We start from the raw sequence: 21,273 nt of genomic DNA on the forward strand, positions 1-21,273 counted from the left end.
AGGGTTTTAAGCAAAAGAAAGGTGAGGACTATTTTGATACGTATTCTCCTATTGCCAGATTCCTCACTATCTGTGTGCTCTTAGCATTGGCAGCTTTGCATAATCTCCTTATGCATCAGATGGATGTCAAGATCACTTTTCTTAATGGAGAGTTGGATGAGGAGATTTATATGCAGCAACACAATGGATTCGTGGTAATAGGTCAGGAGGGTAAAGTATGCAAGCTAATCAAATTCATGTATGGTCTCAAACAAACCCCTAAGCAGTGACATAAAAAATTCTATACTACATTGACCTTGATCGACTTCTGTGTTAATGAAGCCAATAAGTGTGTGTATTATCATTATGGTGGGGTGTGTGGTGTCATTATATGTTTATATGTGGATGGTATATTTCTATTTGGGACAGGCTTGGAAATCATTAACCAGACCAAGACTTTCCTATCTCAGAATTTTAATATGAAGGATGTAATTTTAAACATCAAGTTGCTAAAGGGCGAGAATGGGATAACTTTAAGTCAATCACATTATGTAGATAAGGTGCTTACACATTTTGGTATGATAGGCCGTAAGCTTGTAGCCACGCCCTATGAGCTAAATTTTAAGCTAAAGAAAAATGTAGGTCATAGGAAAGATCAGTTAAAATATTCACATGTGATAGATTCCCTCATGTACTTAGCCAGTGCAACTAGACCTGACATCTCGTATGTAGTATGCAGGTTTAGTTGTTATATGTCCAACCCAAGAGATGATCATTAGATAGCATTAGAGATGATACTTAAGTATCTCAAGGGGACAAATAACCTAGAGATTCACTATTCTAGCCATCCTACAGTCATAGAGGGATTCAGTGATTCTAACTGGATTAGTGACTCGAATGATATGAAGGCTATGAGTGGATATGTTTTCACTCTAGCAGGCGGAACTGTGTCTTGGAGATCATCTAAACAGACCATCCTTCCTCGCTCCACAATGGAGGTTGAGCTAGTGGCACTAAACTCAGCAATCGTATAGGTAGAATGGATATGTGAGCTCCTTTCTGACATACCAATATTGGATAAACCAATTCCGGATGTTCTCACCTACTGCGATAACCAAACCGTTATGGTTAAGGTGAAGAGTAGGAAGGACAATATGAAGACTTCGAATCATATAAAACAACAACTCAAGTCGCTCAGGCATGCATTAGAGACAGGTATAATCACTGTGGATTATATTCAGTCTGAAAGGAACCTTACAGATCCTTCTACAAAAGAAATGACTAGAAAGGTCATTCAGATATCATCAGGAGGAATAAGATTACTATATACTGAGAAGGTTCACACTGACAGTAACCTATCCTATGGGACCAGAGATCCCGTGAACTAGGCTCTAAGAGAACAAGTTGTGTGAACACAAGAGCAGATCAATCATATTTGCTGCATTGCTCTTCTGTAGGAGAGGGTGAGCTATTAGCTCTTAATGAATTCAGTGTCGTATGACAATAGATGTCATCCTACAGGATATCTAATAGCATTCACCTATGTGAGTATGATTGTGTGGTCATCATCATAGACAAGCCGGGTACTTCTCTAGGTGACACTCATGAATTAAGGTACATGGACATGACCGTAACGTCCAACCCAAGAGCTAAGGCAAAAGCAACCTTGTATTGGGCGTTGCATATAAGGAGGCTCTCGCAACATGGCTGGGGATCAAGGTTCAGTCCTCCCCATCCTGTGTGAGCCATTTTATATTCAACTAGGTCACTTGTTCAAATCCGAAAGGTACAATTTACTCAAATCTTGTATATCGAACCGATAACTCCAACATTAAAATTTGGTGGGGATTGTTGAGGAAAATATGAATTTTAAGGTTTTCCTTTGGCCATTTCTTGGCTAGAATGGCTAGCCCATTTGGTTTTGTGAAGCCCGGGTCCATGCAGTGTTGGATACTAGATTTGGGCATTGGTCTAGCTAGGGTTGACAGGGGAAAAATGAGAGCAAGAAAGAGAGAGGAGGAGGCAGCCGTTATGCGGCAGCGGCGACGTAACCGCATCCCCGATCCCTTCAGGGGTCATGGGGTGCTGAAGGGTGTAGCTGCATCTATATGTGGGCCAACTCTTTCTTCCTCGTGTGCGGATTTAGAAATCCCCTCCATCTTCTTGCTTTCTCACCATTTTTCTCTTTTAGTTTTGGGGGATCACCTCCTGGGCTGAACCTGAGTGGAGGTTGGGCGTTGGCTTGGTGATTCGGAGCTATAAGAGATTGGGTGGAGAACCTCTTTCATTGGTGCTCAACAGAGATGTGATTGCCGAGGCTCGCTCGCACGCGCCGACATGGTGCAGCGAGGCTATGTATTTCCGTCTTTCTCGCTAGTGGCAACAATGGCGAATAGGATTTCTGAGATAGCGGCTTCTTTGTCGTGCCTTGCCTCGATTGATTTTGCTTTTCAGTGAATCTCTCTGTGAGTATTTGCTTTTTTTTCCTCTATTCTAGATAGCACCAATTCATGTACATATTTGCTTGATGATGAGTTGATACATTGAGATTGGACATGTTTATGAGTACAATAGTCTAAACATGTGGTCTCTCTAGTTGTTTAATACATCTGGTAGCCCTTGGAGATTTTAGTTAATGGTATTCGTTGGTCTGTCCTTGTATGCCGAGATTCGTTTGATGTGTTGAAACTCCAATGGGCTATCTGTTGTATTTTGATATATGAAAGATGAGCTGCTATTAGTCTAGAGATTGCTTACCATATTTGATTCTAGACAAAGAAGTTTTTTCCTTTTTTTAATCTACTGTCAATACATATTTTGGATTATGTTGTTCTCTCTGTATCTCTGTCTCAGCAGCAAATGGATTCTATTTAGAGTTTATGCTCTCTGAATTGGTATATCAGTATTGTCTATGATATTGTTCCTTCTTAAGGGCTTTGTCCAAGTTCTAGTAATTAGTTGAGAACTTTATAAACTGTCCAATTAATGATGTACTCAATAGAAAAATTAGGGGGCATGACCTTGATTGTTCTGAGGCTAATTGTTATTTATTTTCTGAGAGCAATTCTTGTTACATCTTTCAACTGTTTAGTACTTTATTTTTACATGATGGATGGTGCTCTTTCTTTTGAATTGTTGGCACAATCTTGCAAAGTCATGTTTAATCAATATGAGTTGTTCTGCTCTTGTACTTTTGTTTATGGAATATTGGTATCTATGCTTTTATTATCGTATTATATACAACACAAACTAGTCCAAGAGGTAATAATACCACTTAAAGCCATCTAGTCAAAGTAGTGAAAAATTGCACTAGTCGGATTACTTGAGAGCACTACCAATATCCTATAACCAGTTAGGTGCCAGTCCTCTTCACTGATCAGATGACTCACACGGCAAGTTTGTAAGCTCGGATTTGAGATGGCTCATCACAGTCTCTGCATCTGAAATTTTGAATTGACTAGAGCCAATCAAATGAACATCCAATCGGCCAAGTTTACCAACCAAACTTCATGAGAAGTAGTGGAACTTTGCCAACCCAACCCAACCCACCCGGCACAAAACCATGCTGTCTATCTTGTAGCCTTGCACAAGGATGCAGGCGTCTGCATGCACCAGGAAACGGCGATCTAGAAGCACAGGGACGAGAGCTTAAAAGGAGGCTCTGCACTTCCACGAAAGCCGGTTTTACCTCAGCATGCACCCCATTGATTTGCCATGGGCCTGATGGTGTCATCACGCACTCAACTCCATTACTCTCGGACAGCTTTACGTACGTGAGATCATAACGCGGCAGAGCAAGGAGCAAAGCTGCATGACGCATAATGTTTCCAGATATCTTATGATCGATCGCCTCACTTTCCAAGTACGTTTCAAACGAGAACAATGTGTGTGTGGTGTGTGTGTGCCTATTAGAGAGACAAAGATCTTGACCCTCAGAGCCGATCTCACGTTCCACTGCCTGATCGCAACATAATTAAAGAACGGCGAGGAATGTAAACAGATAGATTTCAGGAGAAGATGCCATAACAACTCTGCTCTATTTCTTCCATTAACCACACACAAACCTCACAAGATATGGCAGTGACGATGAGATGCCACCATATCTCTATAGCTTTACTGGTTACTGCCGCACTACTGCTACTGCTACTCCTGCTGCTGTCTAAACCAGAAACCTGATAGCTGAATTACCGTGTCCGACACATGTAAGCGTCGCGTCACATCACATGACGGAGCAGGCGTTGGGGTTGTCGTCGCTGAACAGGTTGGTGATCTGCTCGGCGCCGATGCCCGCCTCCACGCTCCTCGGGTAGTAGTAGCAAGCGGACGCCGGCGCCGGCGCCGGCGCCCACCTGTTGTCGTGGGCCTGGAGTTGGGCCACCCCAATGCCGTAGAGGGCCACGGCCGCCGGGGGATTCTGGGGCCACGGCTCCGCCTTCTTCCCTGTGGACTGGGCCCTCCGCAGCACCGCGTGCGGGTCCACCTCGCCAGTGATGGTCACCTTCTGCTGCAACCTGTTAACCTCCACATGCTGCACTCCTGCGGGCAGCTTCACGGTTAATCGTGCTGTAAATTGGAGTATCTCTTCGCAAAAACATTTGGGTTCGTAAGAGATTTTCTAGGGCTAGTGTTGCTCTTGCTCAAGAGGTGCAGCATATGCTGCCGTATTATTGCACGAAAAGAAAAAAGTGTGCTGGGAAAAGCTTAAGCAGACAGGACATGATGGTCATTGCTCACTCAGTGAGGACACTGAAAGGGAGTCATGGACACAATGCTAGCGGCCATGGAAAACAATGTGCGATGCGTAGGGCCAGGGGACCAAAGTGACGACCAACCTCTCATGCTGGAGAGCGCTTTCTTGACCTCGCGCTCGCATCGCTCGCAGTCCATCCTGACCCTGAGCTCCACCGCCTGCACCTGGCGCCGCTGCATCTTCTTCTTCTTCTTCCTGTGCCCGCCATTGATCGCCCCCAACAAGCTACGGATCTGCTTCATGAAGCCTCCCATGGGGAATGCAGCAAGAGCCTGCAAAGAGCTAGCTAGTTGGTGGGCGAATCCTCTTCCGAGCTGGTGAAGAAGCCTACTAGCTAGCTAGGCCTAGATGTGCTGCATAATGGCACGGCGCTGTCTGCCTTTGTACGAGGCAGGCAGGTACTGTTGAGAGGCCTTTTGAACTAGGCAATGGCGAAATGCATTGTGACTGTGCGAGGGGACTGGAGAGGAGGGACGGGTGCGTCTGTGGAGGCTGACAAGAGAACACGAAGAGGGGAAAAGTGAGTGAGGAGCCGTGGTGCCAAGTCTCATGTGACGGTTGTGCAGTGGAACGGTGGTGCGGTGGTGTGCTGCAGTAGGCCAAGCCAGAGCAGACGAGCGTTTGGAGTGGAGAGTGCAAGAAACCGTCTGCAAGGCTGCAGCAGCTTTGGAAAGTGGATTTGGCCATGCCCATGCGTGTGAAAGTGGCGCGCAAGACTTTTGAGGACAATGACGACCAAGCTCGGGAAGGCGGACGCTGAATAAGAAGAAGCTTCCAGGCCAAAGAAGTACGGTGATCAGTGTATCACCGATTTAACCCTGTTCACCAGGGCTTTGCGACTACGTGGTTCCAGTGGACAGAGGCAGACAGGCCATGGGTCGGCACTGAGCCACCATGTGACGCTGGGGAGAGAGAGTTGTTCAGGGTGCCCACAGTGGTGAAGCTAGATGATGGCCGCACAGCTAAATTCTAGCAGTCCAGATGGTCGAATGGGCTCACACCTACGAACATCAAGGTTTACAAATTTTTTTGACGAACAAAAACCGAAACCTGGTGGTTACGAAAAACTATGGTTATAGCGATAACGGCTCAAAATTTGGTGAAAATTTATATAAATTTAATTGGGAAAATTTGCAAATCGGTGCTAAAACCTGGCCGAATTGGACTGTCGGTTACCGAGCGAATTGGATCGGTAACCGAGCGATTTCTGCAATTTATCGATTGATTTTGACGATAACAGAACGGATCAAAATTCGAGCATTTTTTGACGATAACCGAACAAATTTTGGCGGTTACCGAACGTATTATTTGAATTTCCATAAAGTTCGAGGAAAATTACAAAACAAAATCATTAAAAATAACAAAAAAAGTCAGAAAAAATAGAAACAAACTAGTTGCATGCCTGTGTGTTGCAACAAGAGCAAAAAAAATTTCACAAGATAATATAGTTGGCTGATGAACCATATGCTTCACATGACACGGCAACATCGCTTGAATGGCAGCATGTTTAGTATGTTCATGCATGGAACTTGAATAAAGGACATCCAAAATCACAACTAAAACTTAGGTAGCGTTTGTTTGGTTAAACGAAGTAGAATGGGATGGGATGGTACTGGATGAGATGGTGTTGGATGGAATGATGCTCGATGAGGTGGTACATGTAGGTTGTTTGTTTAGATGTATGGGATGGTACAAAAATATGTTTGGGTAGATGTATGGGATGGTACGAAAATATGTTTAGTTGTTAAAAGTCATGTATTATATCCATGTATAACTTAATTATTTTACAGAAATAATAAAAAAAATTTGTACTATCACGTGAAATGATAAAAAACATACAAATATAGTATTATAAAGAAACTCATTTTTTCACCATATAACTTATGGCTAAAAATAATTTTATAAATTTGACCATCACATTATGAAATATGTACAAAAAATTTTAGAATTTTTGGAGCAACAGAAGACTACTATTTTAATTTTGAGAATTTTCTGATATTGTTCATGTCCTAGACCGGCTATAGTGCGATCGTTTTTCCAGTATGAGTTGATGTAGCATCTAGGAAGCATATTCCAAGATGATATATCAAGTCTCATCCAGCACAATGTGTCGTACGTCCAACCAAACGTGGGGACGAGCTGTCGTCCTGGACGGATCGTCCAGGATGAGGGGCACATACATCCAACCAAACACACGCTTAGACGTTCGTATGAGTTATGCGGTGGCACCTGTGTTGCAAAAAAGCATCTTTCTTTGTAGAAGTGATACTTCATGATACGGAACTGTCAGCTTCACCAAACGGAGCCAAGTTTCATACCACAACATGATTAAGAGCTAAAACAAAAGACAAATCAGTCCACACACTACTTGTCATGCCACAACATGCCCTGATTTGTTCGTGAACACCTGAGATAATTCAGCAATAACTTGACAAATGACAAACAAACTTAATCAATTTAGTTAAATGTATAATTAACATGTCAACTTTGTCACACAAATACAATAAAGTTGAGATTTCCCTAGTAAGGATCATAATGCAAACTAATCCTAGGATATGATGGACTTCTCTCGATACTCACTATAGTAGAACTTTCTCTATTCTTAAAAAAAGGATAAAGGCTTACTTCTTTCCCATATTACTTTCACGACGGCCTAAATAAACCACACACTTAATAACAAAATGAGTTCTCATGTCCAATGCAGCCAGCAGTCATGAACCATGCCTTCTAGTGACTCTTCAAGATTCCAAAGTAGAAATAACTTGGTATCTTAGGTAAAAAAAGGTCAAGGTGGAATACAAAGCTGACATACCTATGAAGCAGAACTGTTGTTGAAATTGGAACACCAAGGACAAGGAACAAATCCGAAATATTTAAGCCAAGCACCAAGACGTTGCAGATGCATGGCTTGTTATGATCCCTTCTAGTGATTCAAGAATTGTGGGTCTAATACCACTTGCAATAGTAGTGAAGATTACTAAAAATATTCTCCAAACCATAACGATACATAACTTGGATACCTACTTATAGCAACTACTGAACCACAAATTATCATATAAAAAACTTGTAGAATGAGGAACAAGATGTCCAATAACTTAGACACTCTTGATTAAAAATAAAACAAGGTAGGGTTGGTTTTTTATTTTCTCGATAGCCTACATGGAACCATTGAAAACTCATTATGTGGATAACCATCATTACTAATAATTATGAACATGATATTTTACAATGAATTATTATAGCATTACTAAAGAGACAAACTAGATCAAGAAATTTGTGCATAAAAGTAGCAGATAACAGATTGCAAAGCATGACATGAACAAACTCATAACAAATTAAACATAGATAGGTGCATGTTCCTCACCTTGACAGCAGTCACAAGATTGGAGCAAATGGCAACCAAGGTCACTCTCTAATGGATTGTATAGGATAGCAAGCCAAAAAAAGGGAAACAATACAACTTTCTATTGAGATTAGGATTAGGGAGAGATAACCTTGGTCTGAAACAAATTTCCATGGCAGGTGGTCCAGGAAGACAAGCGACGGGCTGATTCATCGATAATATGCAAACTGAAATCCCTTGGAAAAAGACTACAAATTGAAACAGAGGTACGTAACCACTCAAGGGAATTGGTCACAAAGCGTATGAGAAAATCCTCTGTACTTTTTCGTAAAAACCAATGGGGAAAAAGTACAGGCAAAACTTGATTTTTGCGGCCAGGAGCTAGAAGAATGAGGCATGGAGTGTCGATGATGGTGAGATTGGGGTAGTGCTTGTATTCTACCTTTATTATGATTTCCTTACTCGAAAATTGGCAAGGGTCATTCTCCAACCTCAACCAGGGCTGTTAACTACAAGAGCTCACTCGTTACCAATTGCTACGACAATTGGGATAGTGTGTTCCTCCATTAACAGCTCACCCATCCTCGCAATAAACATTGATGACCTGTTCGGATGAACAACGTAGTGTGTTCCTTACAGCACCTTGGTTGCAATCATATCCCTTTTGCAACCTCATTAAGAAACTCCTAGAGCCTAGTGGCGTGGTCCAGAATAGTGTTGAACACCAAATCGATGCTCCTGTCTAGCTTGTTCTCCATGGCCCGGCCATCATGGTAGTACAACGGGCACTGGTCCCGCACCTTGTGCACTGGGATGATAAGATGTCATGGGGGCACATTGAGCGGGTTGGCGTGGATGCCAGTGATGACGCTGTTGCCGAGCTCGATGGCGTCCTTGTCCCCACCGAGGTGGGACGTGTAGACGCGGTCGTTGATGCACGAACGACCCTTGAAGATGAGCACGCGGAGGCCAAAGCGGAGGAGTTGGTGCGCGGCAGTGAGCCAGGCGAGACCCGTGCCAACGACGAGGATGGAGGCTATGGCAGTGCTCTGAGGCAGGTCGTCGGGGGGGATGGGGGCTGACATGTCAAAATTAATGTGGCCCCCACGGATGAGGAACCCGGGGGCCACGTCGGCGAGGTAGTCGTAGGTGGCGGCCACGATCTCGAGCACATACGTGTGGGGGAGTGGCGTGCTTGGGTCGGTGTGCTAGGAGGCGAGGATGTGGTTGCAGATGATGAAGTAGTCGTTGGGCGGGTCAATGATAGGGGCGGAGAGGAGGGGCCACTCCTCTGGTAGAAGCTCATCGATGAGGAACCTGAGAGATAGCGCGATGAGCGCCTCTGTCTCCATCTCCCACTGTCGTTCCTCAGCCGAGAGGCGCCAAAACTAGTGGATGTGCCACGACAAGCGAGAGTAGTGAGGGAGGTCAGGAGACGGGGGCCGAACGAGAGGAGTCGAGAGATAGGGGGTGAATGAACGACGCAGACGATTGTGCGATCGAACAACGATGCTTCATGCGGGCGCAAGCGGATGGGAGATGCAGCGTTCGGTCATCCGAGTGTGGCGGACGAACGAATTCATTTGGTTCTTTTTAAGTAGTGTAGATAAGATATGAGATTTGCTATGTTTTTTTAATCATACTATCTACTCCTTGCATATATCATACATAGTGAAAAAAAATTGAAAAAATGAGAAATTTTTTTGTATGACCTTTGCTATATTTTGGGTAACAAATAGATACTAATAGCAATACGAGAATGAGTATATAATTGTTTCATTGAATATATGCATATATTACTAAGTAGCATCTCAAATTAATAAATTTGTCGAATTATCCATACAAAAGTTAGAAATACAATCACATGTCATCCATCAATAAACTTACCAAAGTGATGGTCGATGCTTAAAATGTAGTTTGCATAGTATCCACACCATATGCAACCTACGAGATGGAAAAAAATTAGTACAATACCATAGTATGTAGATAAAGTAGTTGCAGAAAATAAATTATCATCACCTTCAGTACCACCAGCTTCTAACGGGGGGGGGGGGGGGGCGATTAAATTTGGCTGTATTGTACTGCTCGGTGGATATAAGCATTATCCGTCGTGTAGATAGCAACTCAGCCCAACTTTATCCCATCCATGCAGAAATGATTGACCATTGTCCTTGCAATATGGCATGAAACTCGGGATATTGCCACTCATATACCCATTAAATAGGAGGCTCTAACTAAGTATCGAGGATATGATAGTCGTACGGACACGATCCAGAACTACTCTCCATACCACAATTGTTGAAATAGCTCGCACTATCTTGTGGTCCATTGTGTCCACCCCGTATGACATGCCTTTGTGAGGATGGGGCACCGTGGTCCTTGTCCTGTGTGGTATGTGTAAAGTGACTCTTACCAGTAAATTGCAAGGGAGCAACAACAGAGGATGGGCGTCGAGGAGCACCGCCTCCCTGACCGTCATCGTCACCACTATCTGTCTTTGAGTTGTTGTCATTAGACTCATGGTAAGTTGGGCTCTTTGAGACATTATCCGTGCTCTAATCGCTTTGCACTTATCTTTTGCCCTTAATCTTAATCTTTTTGCTCTTATTTGGATGCGCAAATTGTTTCTTTCTCTTTCTCGTGTGTACGTCACCTACCACTTTAGCAGCCTATTGTGATAGTGTACGTTGCAAATCATGTGGGTTCACTATGTCTGTCACCATGTGAGTCAGCGGGAGTATGTCACTGTTGGTGTCATCCTCATCAAGCTTTGGGGTAGCATTTGATCTAGCGGTCTCTATCCAGTCCTTGAGCGGATTGTTCTCCTCATTCAATGTGAGCTCCATAAGTCGCTGAAATGGATCATCATTGACAGTCGATCTGATGCCTGCATCCAAATTATTTTGTATTCTCAGGTTGTAGTTTACACATACCAACTTATGAAGCGTCTTGTTGCATAACCAGTTGCGAACTTTTGTGTGGATAAATGCAAATGTACTCCAGTTCCTCTCACACCCACTAGATGAAGCACACTGAGACACTAGGTGCCTAGCAAGCATCGTTAGTGTAGGTGCAGATGAACCGAACATAGACCACCATTGCGTTGCAAGTAGGTAAAGTGATCTAACGTTTATAAAAGTAGATAAATAGATGTAACAGTTAGATACGTCAACGCAATTCGTACCAGGTGGAGTCCTGCCGCCATATGCCATCCGTGAAGTGAACGGACCAACGAATGACTGAGATTTTGTCCGATACATTTCAACCTCATTATGTGCTTCTGCGGCAGTACTAACATCAATCATCCTCTCGAATGCCTCCCGGAGATCTTCTAACAAGGTTGGACCCATGTCATACGTGTAGTGCGTCTAAAGATTCAATGCGACCGCTGCAAGTTAATGATCAAAGCATTAGTACCATAAGCATTAATACAATAAGAATGCAATTGGTAAGAGTGTATTATCGGCATTCAAGTAGGACTCACCTCCATGTTCGTAGGACTCACCTACTCTCATCTTGAACTATTCCTCCTCCCTAGACTGAGTCATGGCACGCTGCACTTGTTCCTCTTTCATCTCCTCATTATCACTTGTCAAATCCACATGAACTCTTACTAATTCTTGCCTCCGAAGCCTCTCCTTAGACCTTCCCTTCCTCTTATCGCTTTCCCTATCCAGCTCACGCTTGAAGTAATCATGCACATCTGGAGGCACCCTATCACAATGTATAACATTTGATCTACGCCCTACCAAATGTTCTTTCAACCTTGTGGCACCACCGTCTTTTTTTTCCTTATTATAGTAATTACACCTAAATCCTGGGGCCAAATTATCCCCGTGCTGCCACATCACATCTATATTTTCCATCGATTACTGTACGACAACATATATCATCCTATTAGCACTCCACAAATTCCAACAACAAGTAAACATTGAGCCAAACTAAGTACTAGACGCTAAACAACGCTATCGGACACTAAACAACCCTAACAACCTAAAAACAAACCCTAACCGACACTAACCACTTTGAACTAACCCTAACCAAACATAACACATACCAACCGAGCGCACATCATTTAAAATCGACCGTATCCGGCCAATAACCAAGCGAATCGCACAATAAATCGATCGCATTGACGCCAAACCGCACTAGCGAGCTTCTACTAGTGGTAACTGACTTATTTAAGCAAGAAATTGCTCGGATTTAGCGACTTACCGTCCGCACAGCCTCAGTTACCGTTGCGATACAATCGGTCGCCAGACGCGTGAACTTCCCCGCGATGCGCTCAGTTACCACCTTCTCCGGACTGATTTCTGACCTTTCTCCTCCGGATTGCCTCGGCTATGCAGCAGGTCTGGCGCAGCTCGTGGCGGAGGTGATGTTTTTGTTGTGGCCGAAGCGATGAACACGAGTGTTTTGTTGTGGTTGAAGGGGATAAGCCGGGAAGTCTTGTCCCATTGAGTTAGGCTCAAACGGGCTATTTGCACTGTGCATTCGGCCCATTTTGGCCTTTTTGTTTTCGGTCTTTTTCCAATATTACAATACTTGAGCACATATTTCTTGATGCAAACTTTATTTTTTAAAAAAAATTGTTTTCATAGATAATCTTAGAATTACCTCTAGTTTTTATGGATTTTTTTTTTCAAATCTGACTTGATTTTTTAATTTAAATTTGATAACCGTTCGCATTTCAAAATCGATTCGGAGCAGTAAGGTCGGTTACACAAATTTCGAGGGGGTAACCGTTGAATTTTGAAACCCTGACGGACATTGTGCCCAAGCTATTCAAGTTGGCGTGGAGGAAAAACAAATCTGTGGTTGCAAAATAAAAAATTGGACAAGAGGCTTGCTCAGGATGTCTACAGTGGATGAGATGGTGGAATTCATCACGCTTCTGGGTCTTGTGGAGTGTTAATTTAGTGAACCAACCCGATACAATCGCCTGGAGATGGACAACTCAAAGAGGGTACACGACCAAATCAACTTATCTGATTCAGTTCCAAGGATCATTCCACTCCTTCAATAGCAAGTCTTTGTGTAGAGCTCATGCAGAATGCAAGCTCAAATTTTTTGCCTGGTTACTAGTACAGGGCAAGATTTTTTACGTGCTTGGCTCTCCGAAACTGGCCGTGCAACCCTGAGTGTCCATTGTGTGATCAAGAACGAGAAATGATAGTCCATCTATGCCTGCATTGCCCATATACATGAGAAGTTTGGGAGAAGATCAGAGGATGATCACACGATGAAATAATCCCACTAGATCCAGGATTGGTGGAACGGTTCCATGTCCCAGCTATCGCCGAATCGGCGATGAACATCTACGTCGATCATCATGTATACTGCATAGAATTTATACTAGTGGACCTGAACAGTGTTTGAAAACAAGTCACCGCAGCCGGATCAGGTCTTCAATCTGATCAAAGATGAGATCGCCTTGCGAAAGGTAGCTTGTAGTCTACCGAAGATAGCCTAGTTTCATATGTTACACATCGAAACGCCAATCAGTTTTTTTATGTAATCACAACCTATGTGATATTTGGAATTCTCGTTCTTTTTAAATGAAAGAGCAGTGCATCTGCTCATGGTTTAAAAATAGATCGAGGACATGCTCCTTCCCTATGGAGGTTTCCATGGTTGCACATCATGTTGCAGTTACTAGGTAAGCACAGGAAGTTCAGGATGAGTCAGGCAAAGCCAAAATATTGCCTGCTCCGTTTGCACGGCCTAGACGAGACTAGAAAAGGTTTGGACTGATGCATATGGAACTCTAGCAATTCTATGCACATGGACCAGGAGCAAAATACAGCTGATCTATTACTCTCTAGAGCAACAAAAAAGCACCATATATGAAGCACATACAATATACAGGGCTATCGGTTAGGATTCTATCGGTTGTTCATGAGATGAACACAGTGGAAATAGTCAGTAACAGCAATGGATAGGCGCTAGCAAGGAGCGTCTGTAGATTCGTCGATCCACTGGAGGGAGGAGCCGTGCCTGCAACTGCAGGCGTCACGGTGGGTGAAGTCTGCTGCTCGTTCGACGGCAACGGGTCCTCAGGACTGTTGTGCTGCGATGGCCCCAAGGGTACAGTCGTGCTGTTGTCGGCGTCATGGCCTGCATACAGGATCGAGCGTTACCATATTTAAGACTTTGGTGAATGGTAAATTTAGTATTCACTGGTAGGTGCTTCTTCTTACATTCAGATCGGTACCAGCCCAGCTTCATGTTTTCTCTGTCGAAAACTACGTGGTATCCAACCAAGAAATTCTCTGCATTTCACAATTATCTTGTATGTAAGCACATAAAATACAGAAAGAACAAACAACCAGATTGATTTGAGCACTCACGTGCAATAATTCCAACAGGTTCTGGTGATGGCAGCACAGCTAAGCAAAACCCAGCGAGAGCTCCCTGTAAATTGGCAAATTAGATAATCAACTGCAGCTCTAAGTTAGTATGTCTATAACTAAAATTGTTGTCAACTTTGCTTTATCTTATGGAAAGGCATTATTGTATCATACAATCACTACCAAAAACGAGATTTGATCATTTGACACCCAAAACATCGGAGTGTCAATTAAATTGACACTGGACCCACTTGCATAGACTCAGGGTGGTTGCCACATATTTTGGATGTCAAATGATCAATTTTCTCGGATTTTGGATCGTATGCCCATGTAGGGTTTTTGCCAACCCTAATTCCACACCCTTGTCCCAAACAGACCCTTAATTGGAATTTTATGTGCTGACCACCATAATGAAAAGCCTCAGCTGCCGAAGAACCGTGACATTACTGCTACTAATAGCTTCCCTCTTCTTTTTCTGAGAACGCAAAAGAGATCTGTGTACCTTTGAATCTTTGTATGAAGAGGACAATTTATACTTGGTTTGGTTTAACTAAGACTTAACATGTGGACTTTAACTAAGACTTAACATGTGGACTGAACATAGCGCTGGACCGCAAGATGCATAACATAGCTGTTGACAGGATTAATCCATACCGGTTGGGTACTACAAGCATTATACTACACATACTTGTAAAATAAATTAGTAACAAGAATAGTCAGGTTAACTCAATTCTCATGCATGTAAGCTTTAAATGTACTAACTCTAATCATGCTATATATGTCAGTATTTTATGGAAGCGAGCTCAAACTGAGCCATGTTTCCATTCAGGAGCTTAGTCTTGAAAATGTACCGGTTGACATCAAAAGGACACATTTAAGATTCACTCAACATGACTCTCCATCACTCTCAGCTGATTGATTTTAAGGCCACATTTTTTTTCCCCTCATCCAACAAAAGAACATACCTGTTGGTCATTAAATCGAAGGATAGGATTAACAGCCTGGAAGCTCTTGTTCGCAGCAAAAGTCAGAGTTATGGTTGGCACATCAGGCATCTCAAGAGGACTGCATGTAATCACGTATAAGTGCGTTTTATTCAATGGAATCACAGAAATCAAACAAATCTCTGATGACCTTAAATGAAATCAGAAGTTACTCACTTAGCACTGTAGCAATATTTCCAAGTACTGTCTTCATAAGGTACTCTCGAAGCATTCATTTGTTTGTCAAACTGGAAATTTGTATTAAATTATTACTGAAATTTAGCCATCAGGGAACCATCTGCAAATTGGTGGTTGTTCTCACCTCCATCGTGACAGCCTTGTAAACATCGGGAGGAAGAGAAGTAAATGATGTTCCGCTATCAACTAAAGCCTGGAAGCTAGTACCCTCGAGACACTTATGTCCAACACAAGACTTGCCAACGTTAACAGCATAAGTTTGACTGGAAAATTAAGACAGAAAGATGTAAGCGGAGATGTAAAGGATTTCAAGAACGAGTGCAGAAACTCATGGCATTAATTTAATCATTTTGAGGCACTCACAGTTTGCCATACAAAGGAACAAACGGTGTTGACTGTTGGGTAGACACTCCTTGATCGCCAAAGAAAATTCTCCCAGAATCATTTTCTTTCAAGCACATGGAAAAGGAATTCCGAGCTAGTCCAGCTCTTGCAAGGAAACTAGGAACTGATATATCTGCCATTCCGAGGCCAAGAAGTCCATCCGGCGCAATACCATCTAAATAGTCACCACTTTGCTTTCTACCACAACTATACCATAAGGATACACTATCTTAGTAAAACAAAATGTCAGAAAGTCAGCTAATCAGGAGACTAAAGCTGTTCAGTACAAGAGCACCATCTCTAACTCCAGTTATTTTTGTTCCAAGAATGCAGTGAAGCATCAATAATAATACAAGATGTAATAACAAAAGCAAAGAATGGTTATGGCTAAACATATTAATTTCATATGCACATGCACACATCCGATACCTAAACAGTGTATTTCACCATTAAACGTCCAGCAATGGAAATTTTGTTCACTTGACAAATTTTGTGATTTGTCAAGTAACATTACTCCTTTAGGGCAATGAAACAGTATATTTTATGAAACAAAAGTACACTCCTGATGAGGGAGAAAGCAATAGAAAAGCTTACCCTATAATAACCGAAGCATTAACTGGTACATGGCCCTCCTTTGAGTCCAAGTGTACTGTATCTTCAATTAGCAAACCAGAGCTGGTGGTATTTTCTGAAAAGTACTCAATATTGTATGGGCAAGGCTGCTTTGGGTTTGCACAGCCTGAACCCAATAGGCATAGCTCATGACTGCAGGGCAGATGCCGACTCGTCATTGATTCAGCAGGCTTGTAAATTCCGAGATCTCTATCCTGCATAATAGATGCTCCATTTATGACGGAGCACCTGCCAATCAATCACTGGAAATAAGCACTAAACTGCTTCAAAATGTAGTAGTCTCCTCTTGCTTGTGCATTTGTTATGAAGAAATATAAGCAACTTAATAGACAAAATTTAAGAGATTCCCTCAGGAGGTCACTAACTTGTACTAAAATCCTAATTCCCTACCTTGAAAACTAAATTAGCAGGTCATGTACTTGAAAGTTATGTTGCTTAGGCAATTGCTAAAATTGGAAGCGGAATGTAGGTGTGGAACTGACGCAGGTCATCTGCATCGACGCGAATCATCTACATGTAATTTCATGAATGATCTATGAGGTAATTTAGCGTATTGAAACTCTAATTAAAGTGCTACAATGGATGTTGAATGGTGGTGTGAAATTACTTTACATCAATAAATTCAATATAGATGGATGGCCTATGCGGTAATTTCGGGTCATGTGATGGTATATTAGCACCTCTACTTGCAAACATGACAGCAATTTTAGCAAATTTTTAAAGTGAAAATGACATGAGGGACATCCATCTCTACTTGCAGAAATTAGCAATTTTCCTCTCTAATTTGCAAGTTTGCAGACCGGACAAGTTAGTTTTCAAGTTTAGGAGGCTTTGGTGCAAATTTTTTCGAACGTCAATACAAATTATGAAGTCAAAGAAATAATGGCAAATTGCAAGACATGTATCGGTTTCCTAACCCAGAATGGTGTATTATTACTTATGGAAGAATTGTTAAAGCTCAGATCTTCATCTGAACCAGCATTTTTACATTGCCAAGTCAAATTGTCAGTTTTGTACCCCAAAAAAAAAAGATTCACGTTGTCTTAATTCTGAATTATCTAGGCATGCCCAATTGCACATGAAGTGGACATCTCATATGCCTCTGTTCAAGCTGACACGACCATTGCACAATACAGCATCTGCAGACATTAACATCACGCTACGGATCAAAAGGGATGCATACCAAATTTCCACGGTAGCCAGACAAAGGAGCACACCGGATACAATCACAGGGCACCCAGAACAAGTCACTCCCAGTATCCAATGCAACAAGAAAGGAGGTGCTTGGCGTCCCAACATCCACCCAAGTGTAATATAACCTGCACATCAAAAAGTTACAAGAAATAGCATTAGCTTGCAAGTAACAAAGCACCTAGCTCTAACAGTAAAGACAGTAAAACACAGCAAGTACTAGTACCTAGCTCTGACTGTAAGAAACAGTAAAACACAGCGTGGAGCCTACCAAATTTACAATGCAACCCGTACGGCCAATAAAATTTTATTTGTTCTAATAACGACGCATTTTTTTAGCTGCCTCCTAACACTACTTCAGACTACAGTGGAAGAGCCGAAGAGGCGCCGCATGCGAAGAGCCGAAGAGGCGCGGCTGCATCCACAGTGGAGTAGAACAGTAAAAAAAGTTGAGGAACGTAAGGTCCGACGAGGGCAGGGAATGCGGCGCACCAGCCGCCGTCGTTGCCGAGGGTGAAGGTCTCGCCGCCCTTGGAGAGCGAAAGGAGCTGGAACTTGCCGCCGACCCGCCGTTTCTGGCGCTGGAGGTCGCCCCGCACCAGCGCGCGGTAGTACTCCCCGCTCCCGCGCCGCGGCCAACGCCCCCCGCGCGCGCCCGCCTCCAGCCGCGCCTCGGCAGACAGACGGTGCACCATCTTTGACGAGAGCGTCGCCGCGGCCGCCGACGCCGCCGCCGCAACGAGCAGCAGCAGCAACAGCAGCGACAGGGGGGCCGGGAGGCGCATGGGTGGATCTGAGCTGAGCTCGCGGGTGTGGATCTGAGGATAATGCGGCGCGGGGCCGGCAGGAGGTATCTGGGCCTAGGGATTCGCCGGCGGCCGGCGAGGAGGGAGGTGGTGGTGGGTGGGAGAGCTGGAGTGGGGAAGGAGAGGAGCTGGGGCGGTGCCGCGGTGGTGTGGAGGTGGTGATGGTGGTCTGAAAGTTAGCGCAGAAGGTCGGAAGGCGGTGACGGTTTTGGCGGTTTTCCTGGCAGGCACCTACAAGAGTTTTGAATTATTTTAGACGAATGTTCAATGCCTCTTCAAACAAACATACATGTCGTATAGTTTAAGGGCATGTTTTATTGGGATGAGATTTTTTTTAAAGTTGTGGTTTAAAAAGTGTATATAGAAAAATGTTTTTAAATTGGTTTTTGGTGTGAATAAAATATATAATATATGTAATACCTCTTATAATATCATCTCTTAAAATATTTTTAAATTGGTTTTTATGTGATAAAAAATATAATATATGTAATACCTCTCAAAATATCATCTCTCAAAAACTACAAAAGCTCATATAACCTATTTTTGGCTTCTAATAATAATACCAGTTTTTGCTTCTTAGAAATTATTTTAAAAAATAGACTGATTATTTTAATTTTCTATTTCTGAGTAGCAAAAGCTAAACCAATCAGGCCTAAATTTGCTCGCATTTTTGTGACCTTGAAAATTGCTTTGCCCAAGCTGCACAACACATCAACAACTGCAAAGATTTATTTTCTTTTGTTGGTAATGATGTTTATTAGCGGCGTTGAAATATTGTGAGCTATGCGAACGTTCGTGGATTTGAACCTTGGTTTTTGTTTTAGTGAAAATGGCATCGAGTTTCAAATAGTTGCTTCAAGTTTCTAACTAGGAGTGACACATAAAAATAGCTTCACTTCATTTGCTGGTGACTCGACTCAATGTAGTCTGAGTATCATAAAAGTTTACTTTTAGGTCCTAAGATCAACACTTTATTAACTATTGGTGTAGGGTTTTTTTTCTCTATCTTTTATATGTGCCGTTCATAATGTCTAACGAGACTAGAGGGCAGTGCTATATTTATAGACTCTATTTTTATGTGCTACATGTTTCTGAATAACCAGTTAGAATCTTGAACCATGTCACCAACTATATTCAGATATATCAATTATATGAGTATATGATATACTAGTCTCTAGCATACATATATGAGTCATGTATCATGATTATATTGTATATGATATTAATTCCAATACGATCATATGGGCCAACACCCTGCAGAACCAGTCTTGCAAAGCAAACCCCGTTATTCCACCTTGTGCTGTATCGAGGCTAAAACATGTACGTACATATAAATTATAGTAGAATATATCTCAATCGATTCTTATATTGTATTCCAGCACAGTCGTAATCGGCCCCTCAAGTATTAATTCCCCGAATTAAATTTTGCAATAAATATTCCCCATCACATACAATAAATATTTCCACATTGAGTTGAATAGAAAAAGATCATTATATATATCTATATCTATCTGTCTAAATATATAAAAAAAATTATGAATAAATATTGAATGCTGCATAAAAGTCCAACATCTACCACTTGGCTAAAACATTTCAATCAATAAAACGAAGTCTCATGTCTCTAATATGCTGAGAAAATAATTCCTAACTAACTAGCTTAGTCAGTGGATCTGTAGCCATATTGATACTAGGCAAATAAGCCATACAAATAGACTTAAGTCTATTTATTACATCGCAAATATAATGATATCTTCCCTCGATGTGTTTACTTTTACTATGAAACTTAGGATCTTTGGAACCCTTGATCATCGTCAGATTATCATAGAAAATAGTGACAGGTTGTGATACACTTTCCACGACCTTGATAAATGCAAGAAATTCCATTAGTACTAAGCATTCCTATGCTGCCTCAGATGCAGCAATGTATTCAGCTTCCATGGAAGAAAGAGCAATAGAATTCTGCTTCCTGCTACACCAAGAAATAGCACCTCCTACCAAAGTGAATATATAACGTGAAATAGATTTCTGGTCATTCAGATCCCTTTGCCAATCAGCATCAGTATAACCCTGTAACTGGAGATTATGACTGTCGGAGTATTGAGTAAAGGGGCGTCCTAGCTAACGGGCCTCACGAGGGATATGCCGACCAACAGGGGATATTTTCTGAATCATGGCCCATCGTGTGACTAGGTCCAAGCTTGCACGACCAATGCAAGGCTAGTGCGACCAGCCTCCTTGTGATATTATGAGATCCCGCGACTAGCTATTGCTGGTAGCAAGGATGATCCTTACCTATCCTATCTAATCGTATTTATTGCTATCTACTCAAGTATTTTCCTTCCCCAGACACCTCATCGAGTGAACAAAGTCATGATCGACATGGTTAGGCACTGCCCCGTCTAGTAGCATTAAATGCTACAGATAGGGCCTTGCGGGCTGGCGCTGCACCGCACGGCTGATGAGACAGGGTCTACAGAACAAACATGCAAGTGGACGGTTTTGCAGGTAGACTCTCAGGGCGCAGGGACAGGATGGCTTGTGTCAGAATCCCGAATCTAGGTTCCCTTGTGCCTCCTGTATCAGTCCCTGGATCAAGTAGCTGATATGCACAGAATTTAACATAATAATATCAAATATATACTTCAAATAAAACAAG

The 21,273-nt window shown here is 42.5% G+C and overlaps 2 protein-coding genes across 3 annotated transcripts; both read right to left on the reverse strand.

Annotated features, from left to right (window-relative positions):
* Nucleotides 1–4,018: 4,018 nt before the first annotated feature.
* On the reverse strand, nucleotides 4,019–5,427 carry LOC133917724 (heavy metal-associated isoprenylated plant protein 23-like). Its single transcript, XM_062361588.1, has 2 exons — nucleotides 4,812–5,427; nucleotides 4,019–4,515 (listed from the first exon to the last, which is right to left on the reverse strand). The coding sequence occupies exons 1-2, from the start codon at nucleotides 4,981–4,983 to the stop codon at nucleotides 4,199–4,201; spliced, it is 489 nt and encodes a 162-aa protein (XP_062217572.1). The 5' UTR covers nucleotides 4,984–5,427; the 3' UTR covers nucleotides 4,019–4,198.
* Nucleotides 5,428–13,787: 8,360 nt separating this feature from the next.
* On the reverse strand, nucleotides 13,788–18,884 carry LOC133919843 (aspartic proteinase-like protein 1). Of its 2 annotated transcripts, none has more exons than XM_062364377.1 (10): nucleotides 18,304–18,422; nucleotides 17,804–17,939; nucleotides 16,582–16,848; nucleotides 15,967–16,194; nucleotides 15,728–15,866; nucleotides 15,583–15,653; nucleotides 15,388–15,487; nucleotides 14,423–14,486; nucleotides 14,273–14,344; nucleotides 13,788–14,189 (listed from the first exon to the last, which is right to left on the reverse strand). In XM_062364377.1, exons 2-10 carry the CDS (start codon nucleotides 17,917–17,919, stop codon nucleotides 13,969–13,971), a joined length of 1,278 nt encoding a protein of 425 aa, XP_062220361.1. In that variant the 5' UTR covers nucleotides 17,920–17,939; nucleotides 18,304–18,422; the 3' UTR covers nucleotides 13,788–13,968. The 2 variants fall into 2 exon arrangements, with proteins under 2 accessions (XP_062220361.1, XP_062220359.1); XM_062364375.1 differs by having other exon boundaries at nucleotides 13,789–14,189; nucleotides 16,582–16,814; nucleotides 18,304–18,884.
* Between the last annotated feature and the right edge of the window lie 2,389 nt (nucleotides 18,885–21,273).

Source organism: Phragmites australis, chromosome 5 (assembly GCF_958298935.1).
Source record: "Phragmites australis chromosome 5, lpPhrAust1.1, whole genome shotgun sequence".
Classification (NCBI taxonomy): Eukaryota; Viridiplantae; Streptophyta; class Magnoliopsida; order Poales; family Poaceae; genus Phragmites; species Phragmites australis.